Raw genomic sequence first — 26,622 nt, forward strand, 5'->3', positions numbered from 1 at the left:
TCAAAATCCAAAATTGGTACGATCATGTGTTCTGCTTTATACATGTGTCCCGTGTCGGGCCCCAGCGAAGATTTTTATGGTTTGCGAGATTTGATTTTTGAGAGGTATGTAATCCAAGGATTTTAACCTATTGGTTGGCCATGATTGGCGATGGCTTGCGTGGTGCCACGGTTTTGGCTACGAGAAAATATCCCTAAAATTTCTCTTTTAGTAATGAAAAATCCTTAAAATGTTTTAAGAGATCCTTTTTACATTTATTTTTGTACTGAATTTTGATCCGCGTGAAAAGCTTCTGAATTATCATTCTCCAAAGTTGGCAGTTATGGAGTGTGTACATTAAATACTGTTGAAATTATAGCACTTGAAGTTTTTTTTAAATTCTGCTTGGAGAAAAACTTTGGGCTGATTGCATTATTTGACTGTGACTTTGAGAGGCTAGCTCATGAACAAGGGCCATCATTTCCGAAGAGATTTTGTCCTTGGGGTAGTCCATGAGACTGGAGGGGCATGGGCCAGACATTCAAAAACTAGTGGACGAACATGGTCATATCTACAGGCGAACTGATGGACCTCCATTGCGCACAACAGCAAGAGCTTATTGTGATCTCATCTGAGGAAGATGAAGAGACATGAGAAGTCCCTCATTTCAAATGAGACTAAGAGATGTGTAGAACATGAGAATCTGTGCAGAACTTTGTTGAAGAAAACCACTCTAAATAAAGCTGTAGCAGTGCGAGCGATAAATCTGTGAAACAATAATGCAATTTCCCATTTCCGAAAAAAACAAAAAAGAGATAAAAGCAAGTGTCATAGATTGTGTTCTATTTCAAGTTCCACTTTAAACACAAAAAAAGAATGTTTACAGATGGTGACTGCAGTGTGTAAAAGTCGCCCTAAACAGTAGTTCTCATCCTCCTCTCTCTGGTCATTTAGACTAAGTTAATTTGTAAACATTATCATATTGTATATTTATTTATGATATTTTTTAAATATTTTATTGTATTATTTATTATATTATTATTGTGTTGTATTATTGAATGAATGACATTTTTATTAGTCATTTTCATGTGAATGAATAATTGTGGAACAAATTATCCAAGTTTCCATGATTTCCTATGAGGAAGTTCGATTCAGATAATGAGCACGTTGGTGGAACAAATTAAGCTCGTTAATCGAAGTTCCACTGTGCTTTATTCCTAGATACAGTGCACACAGAGCTACCTGTCTGCACTGTATCTAGGGTTGAAGGTTATATTTACCACACAGATCTTTTCTATACTTTTAATCGAAAAATTTATGACTTTACCACATTACAATATTATGCATACCATACTAGATTATTTTTCTTGAATATAATTGAACATAAATAGAGGAATAATGTATAATTAAATTTAAATAGTGTACCTTGCAGAAAAGTCAAAAGTTTCCCCCCGCCCCCAAAATCCCATTCAGAAATTTTTCTGCCAATATTCATATGTTACATGTGAAGATTGCATTTGAATTTGATCACTTCTATTTACTGACAGACTGCGGTTATATGTCACTGCCAGAGCTTATGTAAAGGATACTTATGTTAAAAAAAACTTTCTGAATAGCTGGAAGGTGTTAACAAGTCTATAAAAGAATGGAATTGAGCCATGTGTTAGTAATTGCGGATTTCAATTGATTAATCAGCAGGCCAAATCATTTTTAGAATATAAAATGATATGCTTGAATGTTTTAAGGAGTCAACTGTTACGAGCCCAAAATCAATTTCATGATTATGATGATCCTATAACAAAATGATCTAAACAATGATTTTATTGCCAAAAATGTGTGGTATCCTAAAATTTATTTCGTAACAGTAAAACATTTAAATTTGCATATAATGAGTTCATTATAACAGCATATACACGGCGATTGCATTTCCAATTTAAAAGACTTTTATTGTATATTTAAATAAATCATGTTTTCTGTTGTATTGATTAATTTAATAAAATTGATAAATGTTAGAAAATTTAAAATTTGCTTTCATTAATTGTAGGAAGCAAGTTGGAGATGTTTCCTTAGGCACAGAAGGTGACAATGAAAGCACAGATTCTGCCAACAGTCCACTTTCTGTTCATGGAACATTCCCGAACGCAGCAAAGATTGAGGAAGGGCAGATGGAGTTAGCTTATTCTGGTGTAGACGTAAAGTATGATAGAAATGCTAATGTGAAACGTACTAGTGAAAACCAGAAACTAGGTTATCCCAAAACAGATCTGAGGGGAAAACGCACTGGCATAGAAATACCTTCAATCATAAGTGAAAGTGGCAATCAGACCTATGAATTTTTCATTGGCTCAACAAAAACAGACTTGTCTACAGTAAACCAAATGAGTGATAAGGGAAAAGTGAATATGCCAGTTGTGAGGCAGACAAGATCAGCTGGAAAGGCTCGTAGACGAGCAAGCCAATCTGGATCAGAAGAAAAGGGTTGGGGAACGCCATCTGATCAAGAACAGGTTAGTAATAAATTGATTAACCAGCCTTCTACTAACTCTGATTCACCTACGGTCGTGAATGAAACTTGTGGAAAAGAAAGAAAATCCAGAATCTTATCTGCTCCATCAGATGAGTCTAAGCAAACTCAATCTAGTGGCTCTGAGCGTGAACTTCCCATAAGTGGAAGACTTCTTTCAAAACATGGTTTTGGCATTATTTCAAAGAATGATTCAAGAAGGGTTGGGAAGAATTCTGAAAAGATTTTGTCTAAAGCAGAAGAGTTTTGTTCTGAGAATACACGACTTAGTCCTGAAAAAAGGATAAGAAGACCTAGTGTGAAATTGGAAGATTTTGATTCAAAAAGTGCAGTCAGTCTTGAAGGTAGAAAAAAATCGGTTGGGAAGAAAACCATCTCTCATGCGAATGAATCTAGAAAAAAGAGTTTGTCATTTTCAGAGGATGCTGCTGAAACGAAAGCAGAAAGTGACACTAAAAGGAGAAGAATGTCTTCAGGGAGCAGTACAGGGGGCATGACTGACCCTAATTCGTCCACGGCCAGTAACAAGATAAAAGCTGTCCGGCCAAAGAAAAAAGTGGTTAAGAATGATAGTATCAGTGCAGATCTATTGGGTCCAGCACTTTTCAGTGAACCAGATGTTATGGTCAAAGTAAAAACTGATGATTCTTGTGAGGAAAAAGATTCTAGCATGTCGCCAGTGAAACCAAACTCGGTGGGTGGGAATGGTGATCAGTCTGATGTATCAGAAAACACTCAATTTAGTGAACTAGATCCTAAAACATTGAGTGAGCTGGATATGATTAAAGCAGAGGTTAATCAAAAAGAGCCAGATGAATCGTTAAATGCTGTATCATCAGATGGTTTCTCAATGCAACACACTAAGGCATCTTCCATGAAAAGCAATACCAGTGAGAATACTGAATCTGATAAGAATGCCTTTATAACTGACTTGCTATCTACTTCAGGTAATGCTGCACTCATCGGAGAGAATAAAAGTTTATCTGGAAAGAATGATTCAATTTTTGTTAGAAGTTCTGAAGAAAGGCAAGTGTGCTCTGAAGCAGGCGATAGGAATAATTTTGAAAATAGTGCCATGAATGAAAGGACTGCTGCTACTGGTGTGTCAGTAAGAACAAGGCGTTCTAATAACAGATACATCCAGCAGCAAGATGCACCTCATCCTTCACAGACAAGTTCTTTGCACGACATTCAGCATGCATCTAACAAGGAGAATAAACTCATAGAAAACACTCCTTTCCCACCAGTCAACACAGATGCTGCCAAAAATGTTGAAGTGGTTAGACCAGAAAGAAAATCTCAAAGAATTCATAAGAAAAGAAAGATATATGAAGATGACGAATCTCCTGAAAGGCAAAGAAAAGAAAGGAAGAGTCTCCCAAATAAGACCGGTGAGTATTATCAGTAACTATTTTTTTTTAAATATTTCACTTGAATATGATTTAGGGGTTCTGATTGATTGTTTTTTAAGTAATCTTCGTTAAAAGATGTCCTTTTTTTAGTTATACGGTCAGAATATTGCAAATTGAATCAATCCTCAGTTCTCATATGAGGCGTGAATGTGAGCCGATCTCCCCATTAAAGAATCTCGCCACAGGGAGCAACAGGCGTACAGTGGTACAAATCGTCAATTATCATCACGCTCAGCTCCTAATTTGAAAAATAGATTGCAGATGGCAGCACCATGACAAGCATGACACATAAACAAATTTCACATTAAGTCCATAACACAAACATGCACATTCCAACATGTACCAATTCGTTGAAAGTTCCGCAAGAAGGATATGGGAAAGGTACATGTGTGGTTTAGTAGTAATAGTTCTCATCTGTAGTATATGGTAGTCTTGTTATACTGGGGAATCGGATGTATTGTATCCACCATCGTGATTTTATATTATTTTGGTGAATTTAAAAAAAGTTTCTATATATTCAATCAGGGTTGGGTTTTTACCGGTAAACACTTCATTCAATCAAAAACTAGGTATTAACTGGTAAATACCATGGTAAAAACCTGATAAATGCAATTACCCTTTATGTATTGATTATAATTAATATGTAAACTGTTTCTAATTTACTAATATATATATTAATATTTATTTAACCAATAATGAATAGTGTATTTTACAGTATATACATACATTGGGACCTCTATAGTTGGCTACCAGAGACGAAGATAAAAAGGGAACCAGTAGAATGTAATACTTGTAACTTTTAAAAATATATATTTCTGTTCTATTTCCCATATATCAGTAGAAGAGAAGGTGGATAAAACTATTCGAATTATCATTGTTAGTGAAAAGTTTTCAATTAGAATGTGGGTAAGGTTTCCCAAGTTTTTTTTTTTTTTCATGTGCTCACATGTTTGTACAAAATCATGCAATATGATTGCTTTTATTATAGCTGGTTTTTCACAGAAAAGTTTTGACTGGTGGTAAAAACCTGGGAAATACTGCCACACTGTTTGTTTACCTATAAAAGTAGAGCTTGACAGATCAAGAAAAAATCTATATGCTAAAGAAATATTGTAAGGGCCAAGCGCAATTTGCGCACAGTAGCCTAGGTAGATAAATGATACTAGTCTAAAGTACCAAAGATGTTTGAATTTTTTAATTCAATCAGTGTAAAAAACCTATTTTTAGTTTTCTACTCCTTTTTGCTCACATAAATTCATTTAATAAATATAAACTTGTATTTTTTGCAATATACATACTATATTATTTTTGGTAAAGGGATAGAGAGGTTATATTATATATAGAGATTATAGGTTAATGCAGTTGAGAGAGAAATTTTTTTCCATATTTATTAATTATGATAAAAACATTCAATTATTATTGCAGTTCTTTCCCAATTTTTTGTTATTACCATTAAGAACTCATAAGATTACTTTTTAAAAGACTATTTATAAACAGTTATTTGACCAGAATTTATAGCCTATACTTTTTTTTTCCTTCTACCCGTATCAGCATATGATAACAGTATAATCTTTACGTCGAGAGAATTTATAATACCAGTAAAACTTCTCTTAACTTACTTCTCAGATGTGGTCATCTCTCTTTTACGGCCAAATAATAATTTCCCCTTGCATAATGAAAGTGCATTTCAAACCCCTGATTAACAGTCAACCCTCTTTAATGGATGAGTTCTTTTTGTACTGCCGGTGACTGCAAAAAAGAGATTTTACTGTGATATGATGAATTGAGATATATAATAGGTACTTTAATAGGCATTGTAGTAAGAATATGATCATTTTGTTTTTCCGTGTTTGCAGTAGCTAACGCTATGCATTTTATTCAGAAAAAAAAAAAAGAAGAATGAGTAGATACATTTTTTTAAATAATTGCATAAACAGTGATTTTATTCTCTGAAGTGGTAAAAACCATGGTAAATACCAGTAAAAAACCATTAGTGGTAAATACCGTGCCACCCTGCATTCAATTTTATTGCAGTTAGGCCATACCTTGGGCAGGGGGTTCTCTTCTTCCACCCGCAGCTCCCTTTTCCCCAATCAATGTTTATCCACGGCTCCCCAGAGTAGTTTAACAGATTCTCTTGAAAAAAACCTTAGTCTTTGCTACTGTTCCGTGGCGCCCCGACGAAGGTCAGAGCAGGGGCGCACCAGGATGTCACAGCGAACAGTTTGAGAAACCCTGGCACTGGAACTGAAGGTGGGGGCGAATCTAGTTCATTTGAATAATTAACATTGCATTTAATCTGACTTTTAAAATTTTCTATGCTTAGCTGAAAATCCTAAGAAAACTCAGAAGAACAAGAAAAACCCTGAAACTAAGTTGAAGCGTGAAGAGCCAGTGGAAGGAGATGAAGCAGAGCTTACAGATGATCCAGAAGACTCTGATTGGGATTCAGAAGATGATCCTGAAAAACTTTGGTGTATATGCCGGCAACCTCATAATAACAAGTAAGACCTTTTTCAACTGGTATATGCTTCATAATTAGACTGTTCTGTTTAGACTCTAGGCTGTTCTCGAATTCTAGGAAAATATTTTTATATTAGTGTATCTTACAATTTTGTACATGTTCTTGCAATTTTGCATATGTCCAGGGAATTCAAGAATAAGTATATAGACTGCAGACCTGCCAACTCTCCCGATTTAGGCGGGAGACTCCGGATTTTGGCAGAAAATTAGATTTTACGTTGTCGGGGCATCATTGATTACCGTTGTCATTAGAGAAAACACCCATAGAGGACAGCTGTAGTCATTTCCATCGAGCAGCCTTAAAAAAGTCTCTGTGACCACATTTGAGCAACTGGCAAAGATGTGACTTCGTTTTCGTAGCGTTTATCGGCAGTCATTTATCAGGGGCATGACCTTGGTTGCCGAAATTCCTGTATAATCGTTATTGTATTCCATTAACAGCCGTGCAGTAAACACGTTCTTTCGTCCGCAGCTTTGGAATTTTTTAAAATCGATTCTTCCGATTAAACATCTTCAGAAAGAAAATATAAAACTTTAAGCTATATAAAGATAAATATAAAGCTTTTAAGAGTTCATATACCGAAGATTATCAATCACTGATAGCATCTACGAAGGAAGCACTTATACTTTATGAACAGTATGTAGATGTGATTTCTCTATTCTACATGGAAAGACTGACATGGAATTATATTCTGCTCAGGGGCAATGCAGAACCTGGCTGCCTGGGGGGGGGGGGGATGTAACTTTTTCTTAACTGATTAAAAAAAAAATTTTTTTGATAGAGTCTATGAGTGTCGGGGGGGAGGTACCCCTCTCGGGAGAATCTCCGGTTTTCTGGATTTCAAAAGTTGACACGGCTGAGACGGTGTTGAATTGTGAGGTACCACTTTGTAAATATTTTGAATGTTTTGGAAAATTAATCACTTATTCACATTTTTATTGAAATTATAGTCAATCATATTGGTGGATGAATCTCAGCTATTTGAGATTAATATTCTTTCCCATTTTTTTTTATCAATCGTGTGAAAGTTCTAAAATGAAGTAGGAGTTCTAAATGAATAAGTGACTCCTTCAAGTTTGAGGTCCCAAATTAGTATGTGTCACTAGAACCTATGGGATGTTTCAGAAATGGTAGTGTGAGAGGCATAAATTTTAAAATATATCCATGTACGAGAAGTATATGAGTGTGAAAGGAAATGTTCTGACCTCATTGAGTGATCAGAAAGGAGTGTTAATGTTGGTAGTTATGGCCTAAATAATAATTTTCCTAATGTGTTGAAACGTGCCTTTCATATTTTTACTGTGCTATGATTTTTATGCTAATATCTTAAATGTTAATAAATTCTCTCAGGTTCATGATTCAGTGTGACAAATGCAAAGACTGGTTTCATGGGACTTGTGTATCTGTCACTCGTCAGGCTGGAAGGCAACTTGAGAAAGAGGGAAGAGAATGGATTTGTCCTGTGTGCAATAAAGGTGGTAATTTCAATATATAAGTACATATCTTTATGCCGGAGGTAAAAGGCACCATGTCACATATGAAATTTTATTTGTGTCTTTCTTTGGAGCTTTTTGTTTTATAAAGTGAATATCAACCATATTTTTAATGGGCATAGTTTTTTTCGGCCACCTGGTTGGGCAATTTGATTGTTGTGGCCTTTGTATTTATTGAAGTAGGACTTGGTGTCCTACATCTGTGTGCAGTGTGACAAATTAATAGCATTGTTACAATATTGACAAAAATGGATGTAGTGCCCTTTGCCTGTGGTATACAGATATATATTTATATGTAATGATCTAACAAAGATCTGACATGTACATGTAAATTTTTATAGTTTTATTTAAAAGATGAGGGTCAATGAATTTAAAGCTACTTTCTCTTATTTTTGCAATTAGCTTCATTTTCCCGCTCGAAAATATCTATCAAATCAGTTAGAAGGAACTAGGGCTGTGTGTGACCCATGCATCCGCACAGAGTACCAAATAAGCTTAAGTGGAATGAATAATTGCAGATAAATTTAGAAAAATAAGTTTCGTGAGTAAAATTCAAACTGAATGTATTGGACAGAGTGATTTGCAGATTGATTTTGCACTCAAACTGTGTGTCACCAATCTTTGTCAGGGATGTCACAGAGCAGCGGCCTAACAAAGGTTTTTCAAAAAGATTCTTTGTTAAACTGCATTGGTGAGCTGTAGATAAGCGTAGATTAGCGGAAAGGGTGCTGCGGGTGGAAGAAGTTTGAGAACTTTTGCGTTATAACGTTAATTTAGCTTATATTCTCAAAATAAAACATTAATAGTTGTGTGCAAATTCAAACGTTAAATGCTTGTAATTGTTTACATAAAGTCAGTTACACATATAGCTGCAAGCTTAACAAACATGCATTTTCAATCTTTTTTTACCAGCATGCTTGATTATCTTTAGAAGAATTTTGTGCAAACCTTGATTGTACTGAAAATTTTGTTGATTTAGAAGATTGAATGACATTTTATTACACATGCTTGTAAAATCCAGTCAAAACTGCAGGTGTCTACCTGTTGTTAGCTTGTACCAGCCTTCACACTTCAATGAGCTCTACTTGGTGCTGATATTATCTGTTACTTTTTTTTCCACACAAGGACAACAGCAGCCAAAGTAAGCACATCATCAGTTGAACTTGACATATTCAAAGTTCTTGTGCTAACATACTTGTTTCATGTGGTGCGTAGAGGGAAATTGTGTATACTAGTCAAATTTTCAGTAATATGTAGCTGCTTTTAGTCACAAAAGCAACAAAAAAAGTTCATGTTAGTGCCCATAGGTCTACTTATGATTATCTTTCACATGTTTCAGTTCTCAAAATACACACACTATTGAAAATGACCACATGTGATATGCATGCAATTGACGGCCAGTTTGATATTTTTGACTTTGAGACCTCTGTTCTATAGCAATGACAAAAATTATTTGTATTTGCTGCTGTTTTGTGAATAATTTAACATAGCATGACATAAAGACATTACATAAAGTCTTCTCATGGTTAAAAATTTATAATTTTGTAGGTAATGTTGGGAAAACAACAAAAGAGCCCCAAGCACCAACATCAAAAGACATCAAGACTACTGAAAAGGTACGTATGTATTTGACGATGGGGGAAAAAGTTTGTAAATGGTTAAGTTAAGTGTTATAAAAAAAAAAAAACTGTAGTGTTTATGTCAATTTTTGATATTATTAATTTAGATACCTTACTTGAAGCACCATTTTTTTCCCATTAAATGATGTGCAATTGGCTTTTCATAATTTTTTGCATTTTAATTTTGTTCTGTATGTCTTGTTTTCTGTGCAAATTTTTAATCATTCTCGTTAGGTTTGGTATTTTCCATTTGTGAAACCACTAGGGTCAGGCGGGGTAATGGGAAACAAATTTTAGTTCGAACCTAACACATAACTAATGTGTTGAAAATGAAAATTTTTGCTTCTTTTCAAGGATTATACTATTATGTACTTGTTTAAGAAACTACTACTATATGAAGTAACTAAAGTTAGTAAGTTGATTTAAAGCCACTTAAGTCTGTTTTTGATTTCCCCTGCTGTTTCCAATTACCACAAAATTTTGGAATGACTGAAAACATGCATTTCAGGGTCTCTAGCAGTTTTCCTATAATTCTGTTGGATGCCTTTGCATGAGTCCACTGCACCAGTCATCCCTTGGTAGCCCGTCATGGAACCTAGTTCTCAAATTATTTTCAGTTGTGTATTTCTGAACAAGTGTTTTCCACTCAACTTTAACACATGGGAATCCTATCTTGGATTGAGTAATGAGGCATTTAGCCAAACAGCGCTTCACTTCTGCTGAAAGTTTGGTTGTGCGACCTGCTCCCATTTCATCAATGTTTATCTTCCTCCCCTTGATTCTTTTGCATATATTTGTGACAGGCACTCCGTAATGTTCCTGTGCCTCACGGTAAGTCATATTTCTTTTCATCGCATCAAATACTGCATTGTTCCGGTCTTTGAGGGAACAAGCGTCTTTTTCTTGTAGCTTCATGGCATTTTACTACTTCTAAGACAAAGAAAACAGTACTTCAACACCAGATCAAATAACATCAAGGGCTCATATAAAAATTGCATTTCAAGTGAATAATCAACAGTGAAACTGTAGATAACAAGTGAATTATAAAGTAATACAAATCAAGTAAAATGAAATAAAGTTATATCAAATAGTAAGAAATAATGTAAATAAGAAGTCAATAAAACTGTTTTCAATTACCCCATGCCATAGCTGCCAAGTCTCCCGAATTTTTCGGGAATCTCCCGAATTTTAGCTTCATCGCTCGACCTCCCGAAAAGTTCTTAAATCTCCCGAATTTTACGAAAATCACAAAAATCCATAATTGTCCCTAAAAATTCCCTACTTCATTAAAAAAAATCCCCGCTTATGAAAACAATCCCTAAGGAATTTCTTGTGGGCCATGAAGCCTCTTTTTTTCCCCTTTCGAAATCACGTCGTAAATGGGGAAATTCCCTTTTTAAGGAAGTTTTACAAACCCTCTGATGGTAACAAGAAAGTTGTTTGTCTTATCGTGCAGGGAAATGGCTTAGCAGCCAATAGTCCTGGATAATAATTGGATAAGATTATAGTGACGCGCATATGGTCAAAATTTCTTTTGTTGAAGTTACGTACGTGCGATATAACAAAACATGAATACTGATAAGCAAAAACATATTTAATCAATTTTAAAGATACTTATACCCCGATGAATTTCCTTTCATCAAACGTTCCAGAAGAGGGCAGACTTTTCCTTTTTGTACAAGTTGTGTTATGGACATAAACATCAGTCATGGTGGAAAGAGTGACATCATCACTCATGTGAAATGAAAAAAAAGACAAGCAAGTGTCACAAAAAGTCAGTGTTCTTCAAAAGTTGACGGTGTTTTCCTTCATCTTCCAATGATTTTGGGGTCATTCGCGCAGAATGTTTGTTCACAGCGTTTCTGATTGAACACAATATTTATTTTTACATCATTGAAGTTTTGGCCTCCAATTTCACTACTTTTTTGCGTAGGAATTTTATTCCCAAGGGTTTAACTTCTTTGTGTGTAAAATCCCTATTTTAATTTAACTTCAGTTTTTGAGTAGGGATTTTATTCCCTACGCTTTAACTTTTATGTTTGGAAAATCCCTATTGTATTTATTAGGGAGTGGTTTTAGCATAAAATACGGGTTTGCGCGAAAATCTCCCGAATTTTCATTTTCAAAAGTTGGCAGCTATGCCATGCTCTCAACATTTTGGGGTAATTTAAAACAGGACAGATGGGTAACCAGAAAGACTTAAGATAGAAAAAAAAACAATGCTGAATGAAGTTGTGACTGTATACTAAACATGTAACAACAGCAATTTGACTCTTACCTTTTTGTAGCAGCAGGTGGGGGAAGCAGAACTTGAAAAACAAAAGAAACGTGCAACATTCTTTTTTGTTGTTAACTCAAAGCTGATATCTAGGCCCAATTAACTTCCATGAAAGAGTCAAGAATCTGTGCAAGGCTGCCAACAATATCACCCAACTTAACCCTGTTTGTTAGATTTCAATAAAAGTGACTAATTCGCTCTCTCAGCTGTCTTGTTTCCAATTACCCTGGCTGACCCTATTCATTCATGATATTCCATTAACTTAAAATTCTTAATGCGAAAGTGCATTTTATTAGAATTAGTTGTTACACATATATATTAGACATGGGAGATGTATTCAGCTATTATTCAGCCCTTTTGCCAAATATCTGTGGAGCTAAGTACATCAAACTAATTTGAAAAAAATATATCAGAATTTTTTCCATAAATTAAAAATTCACATATTTTGTGGGGCACCCTTTCTGTGCAAGAAGGTTGTGTCAGGATAAATTTCTAGGATAAGGAAGACGTGAAACTGAAAATATAATCCTACTGCAAATAAAGTGGAAGTGGGCGTGAATATATTGCACTAGTTCACTAACTAAAGGGGTATGAGCTACTGATAGGGGCAAAGGATATCTGAGGAGGAAAAAAATTTTATGATGCAATACTAGTTGGGACTGAATAATAGTTGACACATTCTCTTAGTTACATGTAAAGTTTTTTAAATGTCCGCAGATAGAAAAGCTAAATATAAAGCTTTTAAGAGTTCATATACCCAAGATTATCAATCACTTATAGCATCCATGAAAGGAAACATGTTTTATGAACAGTATATGTAGAAATTTCTCTATTCTGCATGGAAAGACTGACATGGAATTATATTCTGCTCAGGGGGCAATGCAGAACCTGCCTTGGGGGGGGGGGAGGTGGAACTTTTTCTTAATTGATTTTAAAAAAATTCAATTTTTTTGATTGAGTCTATGAGTGGGGGGGGGGGAAAGGGGAGGTATCCCCCCTTTGGGAGAATCTCCAGATTTTTGGATTCCAAAAGTTGGCACGTCTGGGAATGAAAAAAGTGAGAAAAAAATATATTAAAGGAAAAACATATGAAAATACACAGAGCTTCAGGTTATAAGTGAAATGAAACATGAGAAAAAATGATAAAATCAAAATGAAATATTTATGGAAAAAATATGTACAAAATTACAGAAATTTCAAAAATTATGGGATGGAAAAACCAAGTTCAAAGAATACTGAAAAAATCACCAGATGTGCCTTAAGAAGGGGATACAGTTTTGTTGTTTTGAATTTTGTGGAGATGTCATTAAAGAAGGTGGTGGGTATGCTGTTGCCAGATGCAGATTTGGAAAATCTGCTTTTAATCTTTTTCAGCTGCAACCCAAACTTCGACCAACGTGATAAACTTTGTGGCCTTATTTTGGATATAAAAATGCTCGACAAACATTACTTATTAATAAAATTTTTGCCTTGACATACAGCCCATCTTGGAATCTCTTGCGACCCAAACTTCTGTCACAACCCATAGGTTAAGAACCCCTGAGCTAGACTAATAAAAGAATGAAGGAGGTTTTGTGATGTTGAAGAGATAATTTTTTCCCCCATATTTATTAAACTTCATTTGGGAATTATGTATAATTGCCAGTAAAAGTGATTTAGTGGAGTTGTGCTTAGTTTGAAAGAATGAGAATAAAATTGAAAGATGAGCAAAATTTAGCAAACTTATGAATGCGACTGCGAAATTACTGATTTATCGCATTAACGTAACATATACACCAAAGTATGCAGATAGCGAATATCCCCTTGTAATGCCACTTCTTAGGACCATGGATTTTGTTTTCTTTGGCAAAACTGCTACAAATAACTTTGTTTTTACTAATACTTTTAATAATATTTCCAGGACTTGTTATATATATGATGACATAAATTCTGTTTTCTTCACACTTCAGTAACAGCACAAAAAAATTTTTTAAGTGCAATAAACTGATATGTTAGGCATTGTGGCTACCTAGCACCAGAGATTTGTCAAGTCCTGCTTTATTGAGAACTGCTATTTTATTCTATTTTTATATATCAACAAAAATGTTCAAGGTAAACCTAGCATTAAAAATTGGCGTACTGGTTATCAAACATTACACTAAACCATGGGTTAGTGTAATGTTTGATAATGGTTCATTTTGTGCATTCATTTTCATTTTTTCAAAAAAAAAAACAAAAAAAAAAACATACTTTATATATTCGTGTATAAGCCAACCCCCTAACTTCAGGACCACCAAAACAGTAATAAATTGAAAACCCATGTATAAGCCAGCCCTCAAAAATCAGGGTATTTTAGAGGGGAAAAAATTTACATATTTCATGCAATGGAAAATGATTCAAACTTCCTAATCCATTTCTCCTTCCGATTCTCTAAGCTTTGCTTTAGAAGCTGATGCGGTGTGGTATCTTTGTTTTTATCTTCAACTGTGCTGTCATTGCCCTCGTCACGTTCAAAGAGGATGTCATATTCAGTTTTGACCATTGTGTTACTGTTGGAACACTTTTTAAAGGATTTGATGATTTCTCTGGAAAAACAGAATTCCTTGACTTGTGAACCCACTGGCACACTATGCCAATGTTGGGTTTCTTCAAGGCACTGCTTTTTTTTTTTTTTTTTTTTTTTTTTTTTTTTTATCTTCAGAACTCGTTCATTCAGTCTATAAATTTCTTAAATAATCTTTAAAAGGCTTGTTAATGCTCGCATCTCAACGTTAATGTAATATCAAAGTTAGTCCATCGAGTATCAAAGCCAACAAAGTTTCCGATTTTTTTTTTTGATTTGGCTTTAACATCGGTTCTGCGAGTTTGAACATAGCTACGGAAATCACATTACTAACTAGTAACACCATCTAAAGTAGCCAAGCTAGCCATGCAGAGGCCATGTAGCTATATGATTCAGTGAAGTTCGAGTCAATATTTTTTCTTCCAAAACTGACCTGTATATAAGCCAATTCTCCCAAATAGAGGAAACAAATTTTTCAAAAAAAAAAAAAAGGCTGATACACAAGTATGTACTGTACTATAACTATTTAATGATATATAGCTCTCAAGATGTATTATTATATTCATATGGAAAAACGTTCATTGAAAAGAATTTCACTTAAATGATTATTTAATAAGGATGTTACCATGCATTTTTGAAAAGTTATTAATATTTCTTATTATAGGCAGTCAGACGACCATCTCAAGGTGCTTTGAAGAAAGAAGCTGCTGTAGCAATCACCTTTCAGCAAGAAAAATGCTCTAAGCCTGTCCCAATTACTATTCAGAACTTGAGGAGAAATGAAGTTGGTGGTAAGCCTACAGCAGCTGATGCGAAAACACCTCAGAGCAATAGCAATACAACTAAAGAAAATAAACAGCAGATAGACACCCAAAAAGAAAAAGATGATAATACATTACAGAAAGCAAGAGCAAGTGAAAGAGTTACTAGAAACGCAATTCCTAAAAACTACATTCTGAAGAGTCGCGATATTCCAAAGCGCGAAGCAGATAAACAAAACCCAGAAGTTAAACCTGTGCCAATAAAAACTGAAGCTGTAAAACGAGAAGGTTCACAACTTCTGAAGTCTGAATTGAATGCAGCCAAAAATTCAAAAATGACTACAAGAGCTGGAAGGACCATTGTCAAAACTGACTTTTCTAAATTTGAAGAACAGGAAAAACCTAAGATTTCATCAGCAAAGGAAATGGGAGGAAGAGCAAGCACTCAAAAAGATCTAAAAAAAAGTTCATTGCGGAAAGACATTGTTAAATCAAATGCACAACAAAAGGACGTGACCAAATGCAATGTTCTCAGAGAAGCCATCAAACCCGGTGTTCAAAGAATCAATAAACTGAGGGAATATTCTACAACAGATGCGCCACTGAAGGAAAAGTGTCTGAAAGAGAAAAGTACTATTTCTACCAGAAAAGCCATTCAATCAGCCGAAAAGGATAAGCCTGTGATGACACATAGAGCAGAAACTAATTTACCCAAGAGTAAGGAAACTTCAAAACCAAGTTTATTAAAAACTGTAAAATCTGATACATCTAAGAAGAAGATGACAGAGTCCCCATTAAGAGAGCGTAAAGTAAGTTTAAGGTCATGCAATATGGCCATTCATTGTTCATGAACACTGATTGTTTTTATATATTTGTCATTTCATTTGAATGATTGTTGTGAAGATTTTATGAAATGTTTTTTTCTTTTAATGTATATCATCTCATTTTTACTCGTATACACATTTTTTTGTTGAATTTTCGGATTGTTCAACATCACTGTACAATCTAATAAACAAAGTTTTATCAACACCTACTTGAGAAGTTTTATTTCATCACTTTTCTTCTTCATGCAATCTTTATATTGATTGTTCCCTATCATCTTTTAGATCAATAATGCTGTAGGTATTTCACAGTCTAAATTATTTATTAATTCTTGTGGTTAATTTAAATTTTGAGGTTGGGAGAAGAAAACATTTTAATCAAGGTAAAAATTAAATATATTCTGTAATTATATTCTTTATTTCCTATAAATTCTGTGTGCTAGAAGTTAAATTTTATATATCATGTGAAAATCATAAAAATTAACATTTCAAAGTTAACATTACAAGTCTAAGGTATTATGACATGCATGCATGTGTCATCGCCGATATCAGAAGTCTAGACACTTTCAACTTACTGATCCACCAGTTCCTGTCTGTGTACAAATTAGACAGCTACTTCATAAAGTGGCTGGATTAGACAGCTACTTCATAAAGTGGCTGGATTTTTCAAAATTTGGTCATAACACAAGTGTATATTAATTTTCAACAAAAAATAATGAAACACTTTCGAAATCTGCTACTTTTCTTAAATGCATTTCTTAAAGTTGAATTTTCCTCTGATAACAAAACTATCTAAATTAGCCTATTCCCTATATTTTTTACATTGTGAATATTGGTTTATAGATTTGTTTTATTTCTGCAAATATTACTCATTTAACGCTCTCAAGTCTAGTAATTCCAAGTGGGTACCTGACACCTGATGAAATAGATACATTTTAACTCATGCAGTTGAACATAATTTTCAAGGGCTATTACTGTGTAGTCAAGAGATTGAGAAATTGAAATTTTTTCTTCAAATAGGATTAAAACGTAATAATTGAGAATAATGTTTATTTAATAGCCAAGTACAAGTGTTATATTTACAATTTATTAATAGTTATTTTAATTAATCTTCCCTTCAAAGTATTCCAATCAAAGATTTTTTTCCTATGCAGCAATGTCTGCTTTTTTCACTTGATTCCCAATCAATTCATATGAGCTTTGAAAAAACGTCAGGGAAACGTCATTAGATAGTGTTTTCAAAAAGTCAATGAAAATTTTAAACATTGTATCCTTTGATGTTACCCTATCAACAGTCAGTCATATTGACAAGAAAAAATTATTTGCATGCTTCTCATTTTTATTTATGATATGCATGCATCATAAATGTGGAAAAAAGCATATTAGTAATGTTAATAGAAAAAATGTTCTTTCTATATTCTTAAAGAAGGTAAGTTTTAATTTTCTGGAAGAATATCTCAGTTTTTTTTTTGTTATTATTAACTGTAACATAATATTTTAGAGGAACTTCACTCACTAGGAATATATTTTTCAGCTGCTGTGAATACATTTTTACATACACATTGTATATGCAAAACCAATGACCTGGATTGCTTTGGGTATTAATGTGTAACTTTACATTAATGTACAGGCTGCAAATATGAACCAACTATTAATTTCAGAATATTGAGTGAAGCAGATGGTGCAACTGACTGACATTCAACATTACAGAATGGAGGGGAAAAAATTAATTTGAGAAAAAAAAAATTTGAATTAATTTCTTTGCATTTTTTTTTTGGCATTAAAATTTTTTTTTAAAGATTTTGAATTTTTTTTTAACATTTTGAAGGAAAAAAAATTGTTTCTGAAATTTAAACTGCAGTGAAGCAAATAAGGATATCACCCTTACCAACAAGTATAAGGCCGGTATAATGCTATTAAAGTTTGATTGATGAAAGATCTTGTACAAAACTTGAAGAAAGCAACCGATAAGCCTATTATTAGGTTGAATTTTTTAAGTTTTATAAAAAAAAAAACTTTAATTGGGCTGGATTACGCTATAAAAGTTTTAAAGTACTTAATCTCTTAATAAGTAATAGGTAGTAGTCCTAAAATATTTAAAAAGAAATTCTGAATTTATAAAAACAATTGCAATGCACAATAGATTCAGACTGGGATTTCGATAAATGTTTTCAATACATATAATTTTCTTTGGTGATGACTGTATATATTCTCATAAGAGAAACAATGAGAAATATTTGATAAAAATATACAATTATAAGTTCATTCAATTACTCATATTTGAAGAAGGAAAATTGCCACAATGATGCAGCCCATGTTGCATCAAAATTGAAGAATGGTACAGGATAAAAAATTAGATCTAGGTGTAATTCTTTTCACACAAAATTTAGCCAATAAAATTTTCTTAAGAATTAGTGAAACAAAAAGCAATGATTTGATAATTGGGTTTTTGAACTTGCCATTAACTAAGCCAATGATCATGATGTTTTTTTCATCATCGATGAGGAATAGTCATTCATGTGATTGAATTAATTTTTTATTTATACTAGTAGTTGATTACAGTTCTTCATGCTTTTTGTTCATTATTTAGATTTCTTGTTTTTATAGAGAATATAAATTCAAGAATAGAAAAACACCAAATATATAGGGGTGATAATTAATTTAGTTCATTTTCTGTGAATGTGACATCTACAATATATTTATTTTAAGCATGGACAAAAAGCGGCAACTTCAAATTTTACCAAATCATGCACAAACATTACTTCAAAAATCTAAAGAAGTTCTTGTACGAAATAAGAAAATCTAGAACCATAACAGGGAATTGCCCAACAAGGATAATAGCATTGAAATAAATGAAGATAATATATAAAAATTAAAATTTAAAGAAACCCACGCATTGATTTAGACTCTGATTTCATTGTACTATTCACTTCACACTGTCGTGCATGGAATGTGATGAATCTTACGGGTATAGCATACCTGATTGAAAGCTTAAAAACAGTTATACCGGAAAATATAATTACAAATGGACAGGGTTGATAGAGTAGATGAAAATTCAATGAGATACACAAATAAATCTCTTAAAAACAGTCATAACATCCAATTTAAAGATTTTAAAATCTATTTTCATCGCATTAATTGTGAATTGGTGGTTCAGCTTAATACACATTTTTGCATCATTTCACAGTGTTACATTACTAGTATCGTCTCAACCACAATTTTTGAGTTTTGCATTTTTTTTTCTCTATTCGCAGCTGTCACTTACTAAAAGAAGATATGATTGTATAGTATGTAGTAAACAAGCACCTCCATGTTCAATATATTGTACTGATTCTTGCTTGGAGAAACATGCTACCGAATCTGCAAGGATTATCCAGGCATCGCTTAAGGTAAATCTGGCATAAATTTAATGTCAGAGATAACAGATATTACATTTATGGATTTAAATTACCTATTCCATCAAATTAGTTATGCCGTTGGAATTTGATAAATCACATGTATCATGTTGTCTGGTTAATTTTGTTTATAAATCTATTTTTATTTTTATTGTTATTTAACCTACTTTGTATTGCCAATACTTGTTAGCTTGTCCGACAGATTCGTTTGTTTAATATTAGCTATTTGTCTGCACACCCCTCTCATCTTGTTACTGCTGCAGTTAAACTAATCAAAAAGGAACTTATGCGGCAGTCAAATTTTCTGGTAGCCAAACAATTTTTTACCTCAAGAAGAATGGGTAAAATAATTTAATGGCTTTCCAGGACTTATATCGTGTATGGGCTAGAATGCAGGCATGAAACACCAACTGCTATTGAAGCTGTGGGTAGGATGTAAGGCTAGCAACCTGTAAGTTGATGGTTCAAACCCAGCTCATAATAAGTTTTTACGGCATCACAGTGGTGGTCGACTGAAGTTGGTTTTTTAGTTCTCTGGTTTTTTCAACATAAATACACAAATGCAAGCTGATTTCCCCCCTTAAAAAGTATCGTCACAGAAAGCAATAGGCTTACAATGGTACACTTCACTCATAGGTGGCAGCTCTGAAAATTCAAAACCACAACACTAGAAATGCACTCAGATTGTTAGGAATATGCTCACACTTCCGGCACAACACACTGGATAGTAAATTGCCATGGCAATAGGCTGGAGTTGTGCTCAGTTTGAAAGAAAGACGTGAAACATCATCTCAGATACTTGCAATGCAACAGAATTCTATTGTGTTTTTTCTTCTCTAAGGAATTAAGTGTTTCAACTCTTCTGATTGGCAATAAAAATTTTACTGGCTGAAATTAAATGAATATTTAGATGCATTAAAAATTCATGTTTACTAAATATTTTTAGTAATAGAATATAAAAATATAAAGGTAGGGAAGCGTGCCTAATATCACACTCCTTGGTTTCCAAGTGGTGTAAGCACTTCAACTTAGTGGTTACTAAGTTACTTATTTCATTACTTCTTCCTTCATAAACTAGTTCAATCCTAGGTTATTGCTAATATAATGCGGATGTGTTGTGTCACAACATCATATTTTATTAGACTCGTGAAATATTTTTCAGTGTTGACTTCAGCTACCTATTAAATATATAAAGGTTATTAGCAAAAGTTTTGAAGTGTAATTAAAATATTGCTCGTGTTCCCTTGTTTGATTCAAGTTCATTTTCAATGAACCTTTTATATGGTCAAACCCATCTGAAGGGGTCATTTCTATTTGTGGAGATATGCTTAATATCAAGCCCACTAAATTCAAATACTGCCCATGTGATATTTGGATTACTTTCGTTTTCCTTTGCATTTACTTTTTTTACCCCTTATTTTTAGAAATCAAGCAGGTGTGTTGATCTGAGTCGGTTCATTTTTTTTTTTTGCGATTGTTCAATTTGCACGAATTTGAGCCTTTCTCTACAATTTGATCTGAGCATTTTTCAAATACTTAATTAAGAAGGAAAGATGCAGATTATAACTAGAATTTCTATTATAAAAAGTTCCAGGCAGCTATCTGTCGCTACAAACTTCAAAAAATCTGGGGAGAAAAATTTGTATTACCAATGTGTGCAATATTTGGAACACTGTTAGAAAGATGAAAATTTTATTATTAGCGAAAAACACAACTACATTTGTTTACAAACGAATCACTTTCTTATTACATCCATTTTGAATTTCCTGGATTGAACGGCATATTTCCCCTATCTTTGATCTAATTTCTGATCTATAAGAGCATGAGAGCCACAACGTAGTGCTTATGTCCTCAGCAAAAAGTTTTGTCAACTCCCGTACTTTCATTTTCTTGATGTCAGAAATTTTCGAAAATTATACTGGGCAGAAAACAATTTCTATATTGATCCACCAGTTCTTTTTGTATAACTTTGAAATTTTCAATGTGGTAATGTTTACAGTTGCTGTAACATATAAAGATATATGTTTGGTTTTCTCATTTGCTTTAGTACCTATGGCTTACTGTAGTGAAATATTATCGTGGGAAAAAATGAGTGAAGTTGGTAATCCACACACTTTTTTTTTCCCCCTCTTTCTCACCAACAGCCCAATGAAGAATTGAGTTCAAAGAGAGTAGTTGTATTGGATCGCATGACTGGGAATCTATCAACAGGGGTGAATGCTCCTTTCGCCTCAGAGATTGTCAGCTGGTTGAAATCAAACCCAAGTTTTGAAGTTGTCCGTCCAAGTATTCCTACAGCAGTAACAACACCAAAGAAAGATGAGCCAAAAAGTATGTTTATATTATTTTGTTAGTTGTGTTTGCCCTGCACGTTTCTTGAATGTACAGCGAAGCTCCTATATAGCTATAATCAAGGGAGTGGAGAAAAGTATCATTATGAGAGACATCTCAAAAATATTGGGATAAATGTTTAGGGGAGGTAGATAACATCTAAAAAAGGGGAGATGAGAACAAGATTAGTGTAGGAATTCATATCTGGAAACATACATCACCATAAGCCAGTAGGTGGTGCTAATGCATTAAAGGCAGGAATTTCTGGTTTCTTCATTGGAATAGTAATCAAACTTTCTTCACCTGTAGCTCTTTTGCCTTAGTCAATGTTCATCCACTGCTCTCCAGAATAGTTTAACAAGCTAAATTTAAAATACCAAATGGCTTCGTATGAATATTGCCATTTTGTTGTGACGCTCTGGATAAAGATTGTCAATATCCTTAGGAGCTTTAATATATACTTTGAAGACCTCTGATATATGGAATGGCTGAGGGCAATGTGCGAGCTGCTCAAAAACTCATTGAAAATGCTTCAGATACAGATATTTACTGAGACAATGTTTGTTTGCATCAGTACATAAAAATTTTGTGCAGTTATGATGTATCTCTAGTACTCCATTTGTAATAATTATGTCCAGTAAATGTTTCCCCCACTAACCACTGAATGTTGCATCATTTTAGCTTCTGGAGTAAGCGCATTGTAGTTATTGACATCAAATTAACAGCATTTCTCAATGAGGAGGAAATAATTTTAAAAAAGTTTCCAGGTATATGAAATGTGCTGTGAATGGTGGTTTAATTTTATATAACCAAGATGAGATTTCAAACACACCCAAATTATGTCAGCAGCAAAACTATGGCTGTCTATTATTATAGCGTTTCTTTCTCTCTCAATAATAGTCTTTACAGCTGTGGTTCTTAACCTGGGGTCATGTGACCCTTTGTGATCCTGGGATTTTTCTAAGAAAGCCATGGATGAAAATCAATCGGGGGAAGGGGACCCACGACAAGGTGGAGGGGGCACAGAGAATTGTGATAAAAAAATTGACCTTAAAGAAAAAATAAGTTTTTGAGTGAAGTATGGTGGGAAGACAAATTACTACTTTCAGAATCCAGCAGAGCTGCTCATAGAACCTGGAGTATCTTTATGCACGGGCCTACCCAGGAATGACGAAGAAGGCCTTGTGCTCATTGAAAGATCATGCGATGAGATGGGCCTATCTTGATCTCCATTAGTAAGTTGAGAGCACATGAACTGTTGCTTCCAGCTAAATATGAGGCAGTGGAACATTTCTTGCCCATTTACCTATGGTGTTCTGAAAAATCTGTGTGGAATCAGTGTGTAGCTCAGTGTAGACACTGATCCAGGTTATGAATCATTCCTCTGATTTATTGCACAGGTTCGTCAGATCATTCCATATTTTACTGGACAGACCAATTTTTTCCCATTTGGCTCTAGGTGGGGATGACCGCACCTATTGCACCCCTCTGGATCAGTGTCTGGCCCAGGGGTCCAGATCTACCTTATTATAAAATTTTTGTTCATTATAAGTTTAATTTTGACTAAATTGAATTCAAGTAAATAGGAAGGTCTTTCTCCTGAATGAGAGTAGAGGGTTCTGGTGAAGACATTTGGGACTGTGAGAAGAAAATATAGTCTATAGAGGGTCATGGGTTAAGGTTAAGAGACACTACTTTACAGTAGTGTCATTTAGGACATAAGTGGGGGGGGGGTGTCATTTGATAGTCAGGTAATTTCACTGACAACTTTCTGCAAAATTCAACTGAAAACTGATTCATTATGCTGAAGATAACCATACTTTTTTCACTTTTTATCGATAAACTCGATCAGGGTATCGATGGCATTACTAGAAAATTCGCAGATGATGTGAAGCTAATGGGGGTAATCGTGAATCAAAGAGATAGGGAGTCGCTCCTGACCAGTCTAAACAGGATTGCAGCATGGGCAAATGAATGGAGCATGTCGTTTAACGTTGATAAGTGCATGGTCGCTCATTTTGGTTCTAACAACCCACGGTTCTCTTACGATTTGAATGGTGTCACTATCCCGGATGCAACTAGGGTCACCGATTTGGGAATTCTCATTGATGAGCGACTTAGGTTTTCTGAACATTGTTCAGCGGTGGTCAAAAAAGCGAATAGAATGCTTGGTCTCGTTTTCAAAAAGGTCTCTTCGCATTCTCCTAAAGTCATTCTTCCGCTTTTTCGAGGCTTAGTTCATCCTGGACTAGAGTATCTGTAAGGTTTTGGAGACCATACCTACAGAGGGACATAGACTTGGTTGAAGGGGTGCAGAGAAGAGCTATGCGTGTCCTTATTGGCACACAGGGCTTGAGTTATGAAGAGAGACTTCATTTTTTGAATATGTGTACATTGGATGAATGCAAGTGTCGAGGAGATATGATCGAAGTGTTCAAAATTTTCAATGGGATGGATAGGATGGACCATGAACTTTTAGTACACCGCCAATCGACTGATTTTACAAGGGGACACCAGTATCAATTGGTGAAGGACAATGCAAGGTTGTGGTGTCGCAGGGAATTTTTCTCTAATAGGGTTGTTAATAAATGGAATAGCTTACCCCCGGAGGTAGTAAATTGTAACACAATTGACACGTTTAAAAAAAAAAAAAATACGATAAACATGTTGGGGTAAATCGAGAAGCTATCTATTCTTAGAAGAAGACAACCATAAGTATTCTTTATGGGCGTTGTATAATATTTTATCATGTGTATATATTGTTTATAATTTGTGTTAATTGCATTTTTAATTGGGTTGCTGTATTTTTGAAATATGACATCCGTATTTTTATGGGCATCTTTTTATCAGCCACCTCGTTGGGCATTTTGTCTGTTGTGGCGTTGTATTTGTAAGAAATATTCTTTAAAAAAAATGTTTAATTTCCAGTTTCTTATTCACTATAATTAATGAATCCATCTGTGGTGTAAAAGGATTTTTGATTGTCAAAATGTTATGGGGATTTGTTTTAAGAGTTTTGTTTTATTTTCAGAAGAGAAAGATCCATTCGAAAGAGATGAGAATGAAGATAATGCAATTAGAGTAAATGTTCGAAGAACTATGAGAGCCATCTTATTAGAGAGGTTAGTTGTTATTTGTTTGTTTATTCATTGGAATTAGAACACGAAATATGAATATTATGTACTTGACGAAATCAATTGAGATAAACTACACTCATGTCCATAAATTAAGGATAATTCAGAATCACACGGAAATCTAAAGTAAAAATTTCACCTGTAGAATTATCACACACATCTGCAAGAATGATATGCAAATTTCAGGAAGCCACCAGATGATGCCGATAGTACGTCACAATGACGAGAGTGTAAGAGGGGGGTATATAAGGAATGGTGGCAAAGAAGTGAAATTGTTCACAAGAGTTCTGTAAGGCGCTCAGTGCCATAAGCGAATAGTTATGACACAGAGGACGCATGTGGATGATTTTTTACGTGGTAGAATTATCGACCGCCTGGAATGTGGGCGTACTCAGATGGAAGTATCTGAGGAACTTGGAATTGCCCAAAGTGTCATCTCTAGGCTTTGGCAACGATTCAAAGATAACGGAAATGTCAGTAGACGTTACAGTACAGGTCGCCCCCGAGTTACAACGCCGAATGAAGACAGGTATTTGGCAGTAACTGCCAAAAGAAGCAGACGGAGCACAGCATCCGATCTGTCTCGTCAGCTATCTGCAGCCATGGGTACCACAGTTTCAAGGCAAACCGTGTACAGACGTTTGGGAGATATTGGTCTATATGCTCGCAGGCCTGTCAGATATGTCACGGCAAATCACTGTCGGCAGCGATTAGCCTGGAGTAGAGAACATGCAATGTGGACATCGTCACAGTGGGCTTGTGTGATGTTTTCCGATGAGTCCAGGTTTAGCTTGCAGTCTGATTCACGTTGGACTTTCATATGGAGAATGCCAGGTACCCATTACCACCAAGACAACATCATTGAACGACACCATTACGGTGGTGCAGCATTGCTCGTTTGGGGTGGAATTATACTGGGTTCCAGAACAGATCTGCATGTTCAAACCGGAACCATGAAAGCCCAAATTTATCGGGACATCATTCTGGAACAACCTGTACGTTAGTTTAGGGGTGCCATGGGCGCAGAATTTGTGTTTATGGATGACAACGCCCGTCCTCACCGAGCAAACATCGTAAACGAATGCCTTGAATGTGAGGATATAACCCGTATGGAATGGCCAGCATTCTCACCTGACTTGAATCCGATAGAGCATGTGTGGGACATTCTTGGCCGACGAATTGCAGCCCGTCAACCACCTCCTACATGTAGCCCGTCAACCACCTCCTACATGTGTACCGGAACTTCTGAGAGCATTGCTTGCTGAGTGGAGTGATCTTCCCAAGATCAGATTGATAATTTGATACTCAGCATGCCTAGGCGTTGTACGGACTGTATTTCATCGCATGGGAGACATACAATGTGTTAACCATCATACCAACCATGTAATAGTAAGATTTTGTAATGGAGATATTTTTTACAATTGCTCCAGGCAGCAAAAAATCGTAGTTTTTATGAATGGTATCATACATACATCATCGTTTTTGTTCTTTATCTTTTGTTTAATAAATGGGCTTTATGAATAAGTAACGTTTGTTTTGTTTCTGAACCTGTATTTGCCGGAGCTGGCATTATCCTTAATTTATGGACATGAGTGTATTTCACATTTGCATGTGTGAAGCATTGTTGTGACCCCCTCCCCCATCCAATATCTGGTCTTTTTATAACATTATCAAATCAATCTAAAAATTATTGTGTTTATCCTTTTGGGAGACCATACCTAACGAACCTTTTGAGTGCAACTGTAAATATATTTTTATTTATACACCCATAAATGATCTTGCGATTGATTGCTGGCCACTGCTTTAGTC

General features: G+C 34.7%; 1 protein-coding gene across 1 annotated transcript in view; it reads left to right on the forward strand.

Annotated features, from left to right (window-relative positions):
- The window catches only part of LOC149079009 (uncharacterized), a 73,577-nt gene that overhangs the window by 23,269 nt on the left and 23,686 nt on the right, over positions 1-26,622 (forward strand). Inside the window, exons 6-13 of the mRNA XM_089241267.1 lie at positions 2,024-3,894; positions 6,242-6,419; positions 7,790-7,914; positions 9,481-9,548; positions 15,036-15,941; positions 19,208-19,342; positions 21,493-21,679; positions 24,711-24,801. Coding sequence (XP_089097393.1) covers positions 2,024-3,894; positions 6,242-6,419; positions 7,790-7,914; positions 9,481-9,548; positions 15,036-15,941; positions 19,208-19,342; positions 21,493-21,679; positions 24,711-24,801 — 3,561 coding nt within the window. The remainder of the gene's footprint in view (positions 1-2,023; positions 3,895-6,241; positions 6,420-7,789; positions 7,915-9,480; positions 9,549-15,035; positions 15,942-19,207; positions 19,343-21,492; positions 21,680-24,710; positions 24,802-26,622) is intronic.

This window comes from Pholcus phalangioides, unplaced genomic scaffold (assembly GCF_987345545.1).
Source record: "Pholcus phalangioides strain wild (caught in Gottingen) unplaced genomic scaffold, Ppha-v1.0 ptg000013l_1, whole genome shotgun sequence".
Classification (NCBI taxonomy): domain Eukaryota; kingdom Metazoa; phylum Arthropoda; class Arachnida; order Araneae; family Pholcidae; genus Pholcus; species Pholcus phalangioides.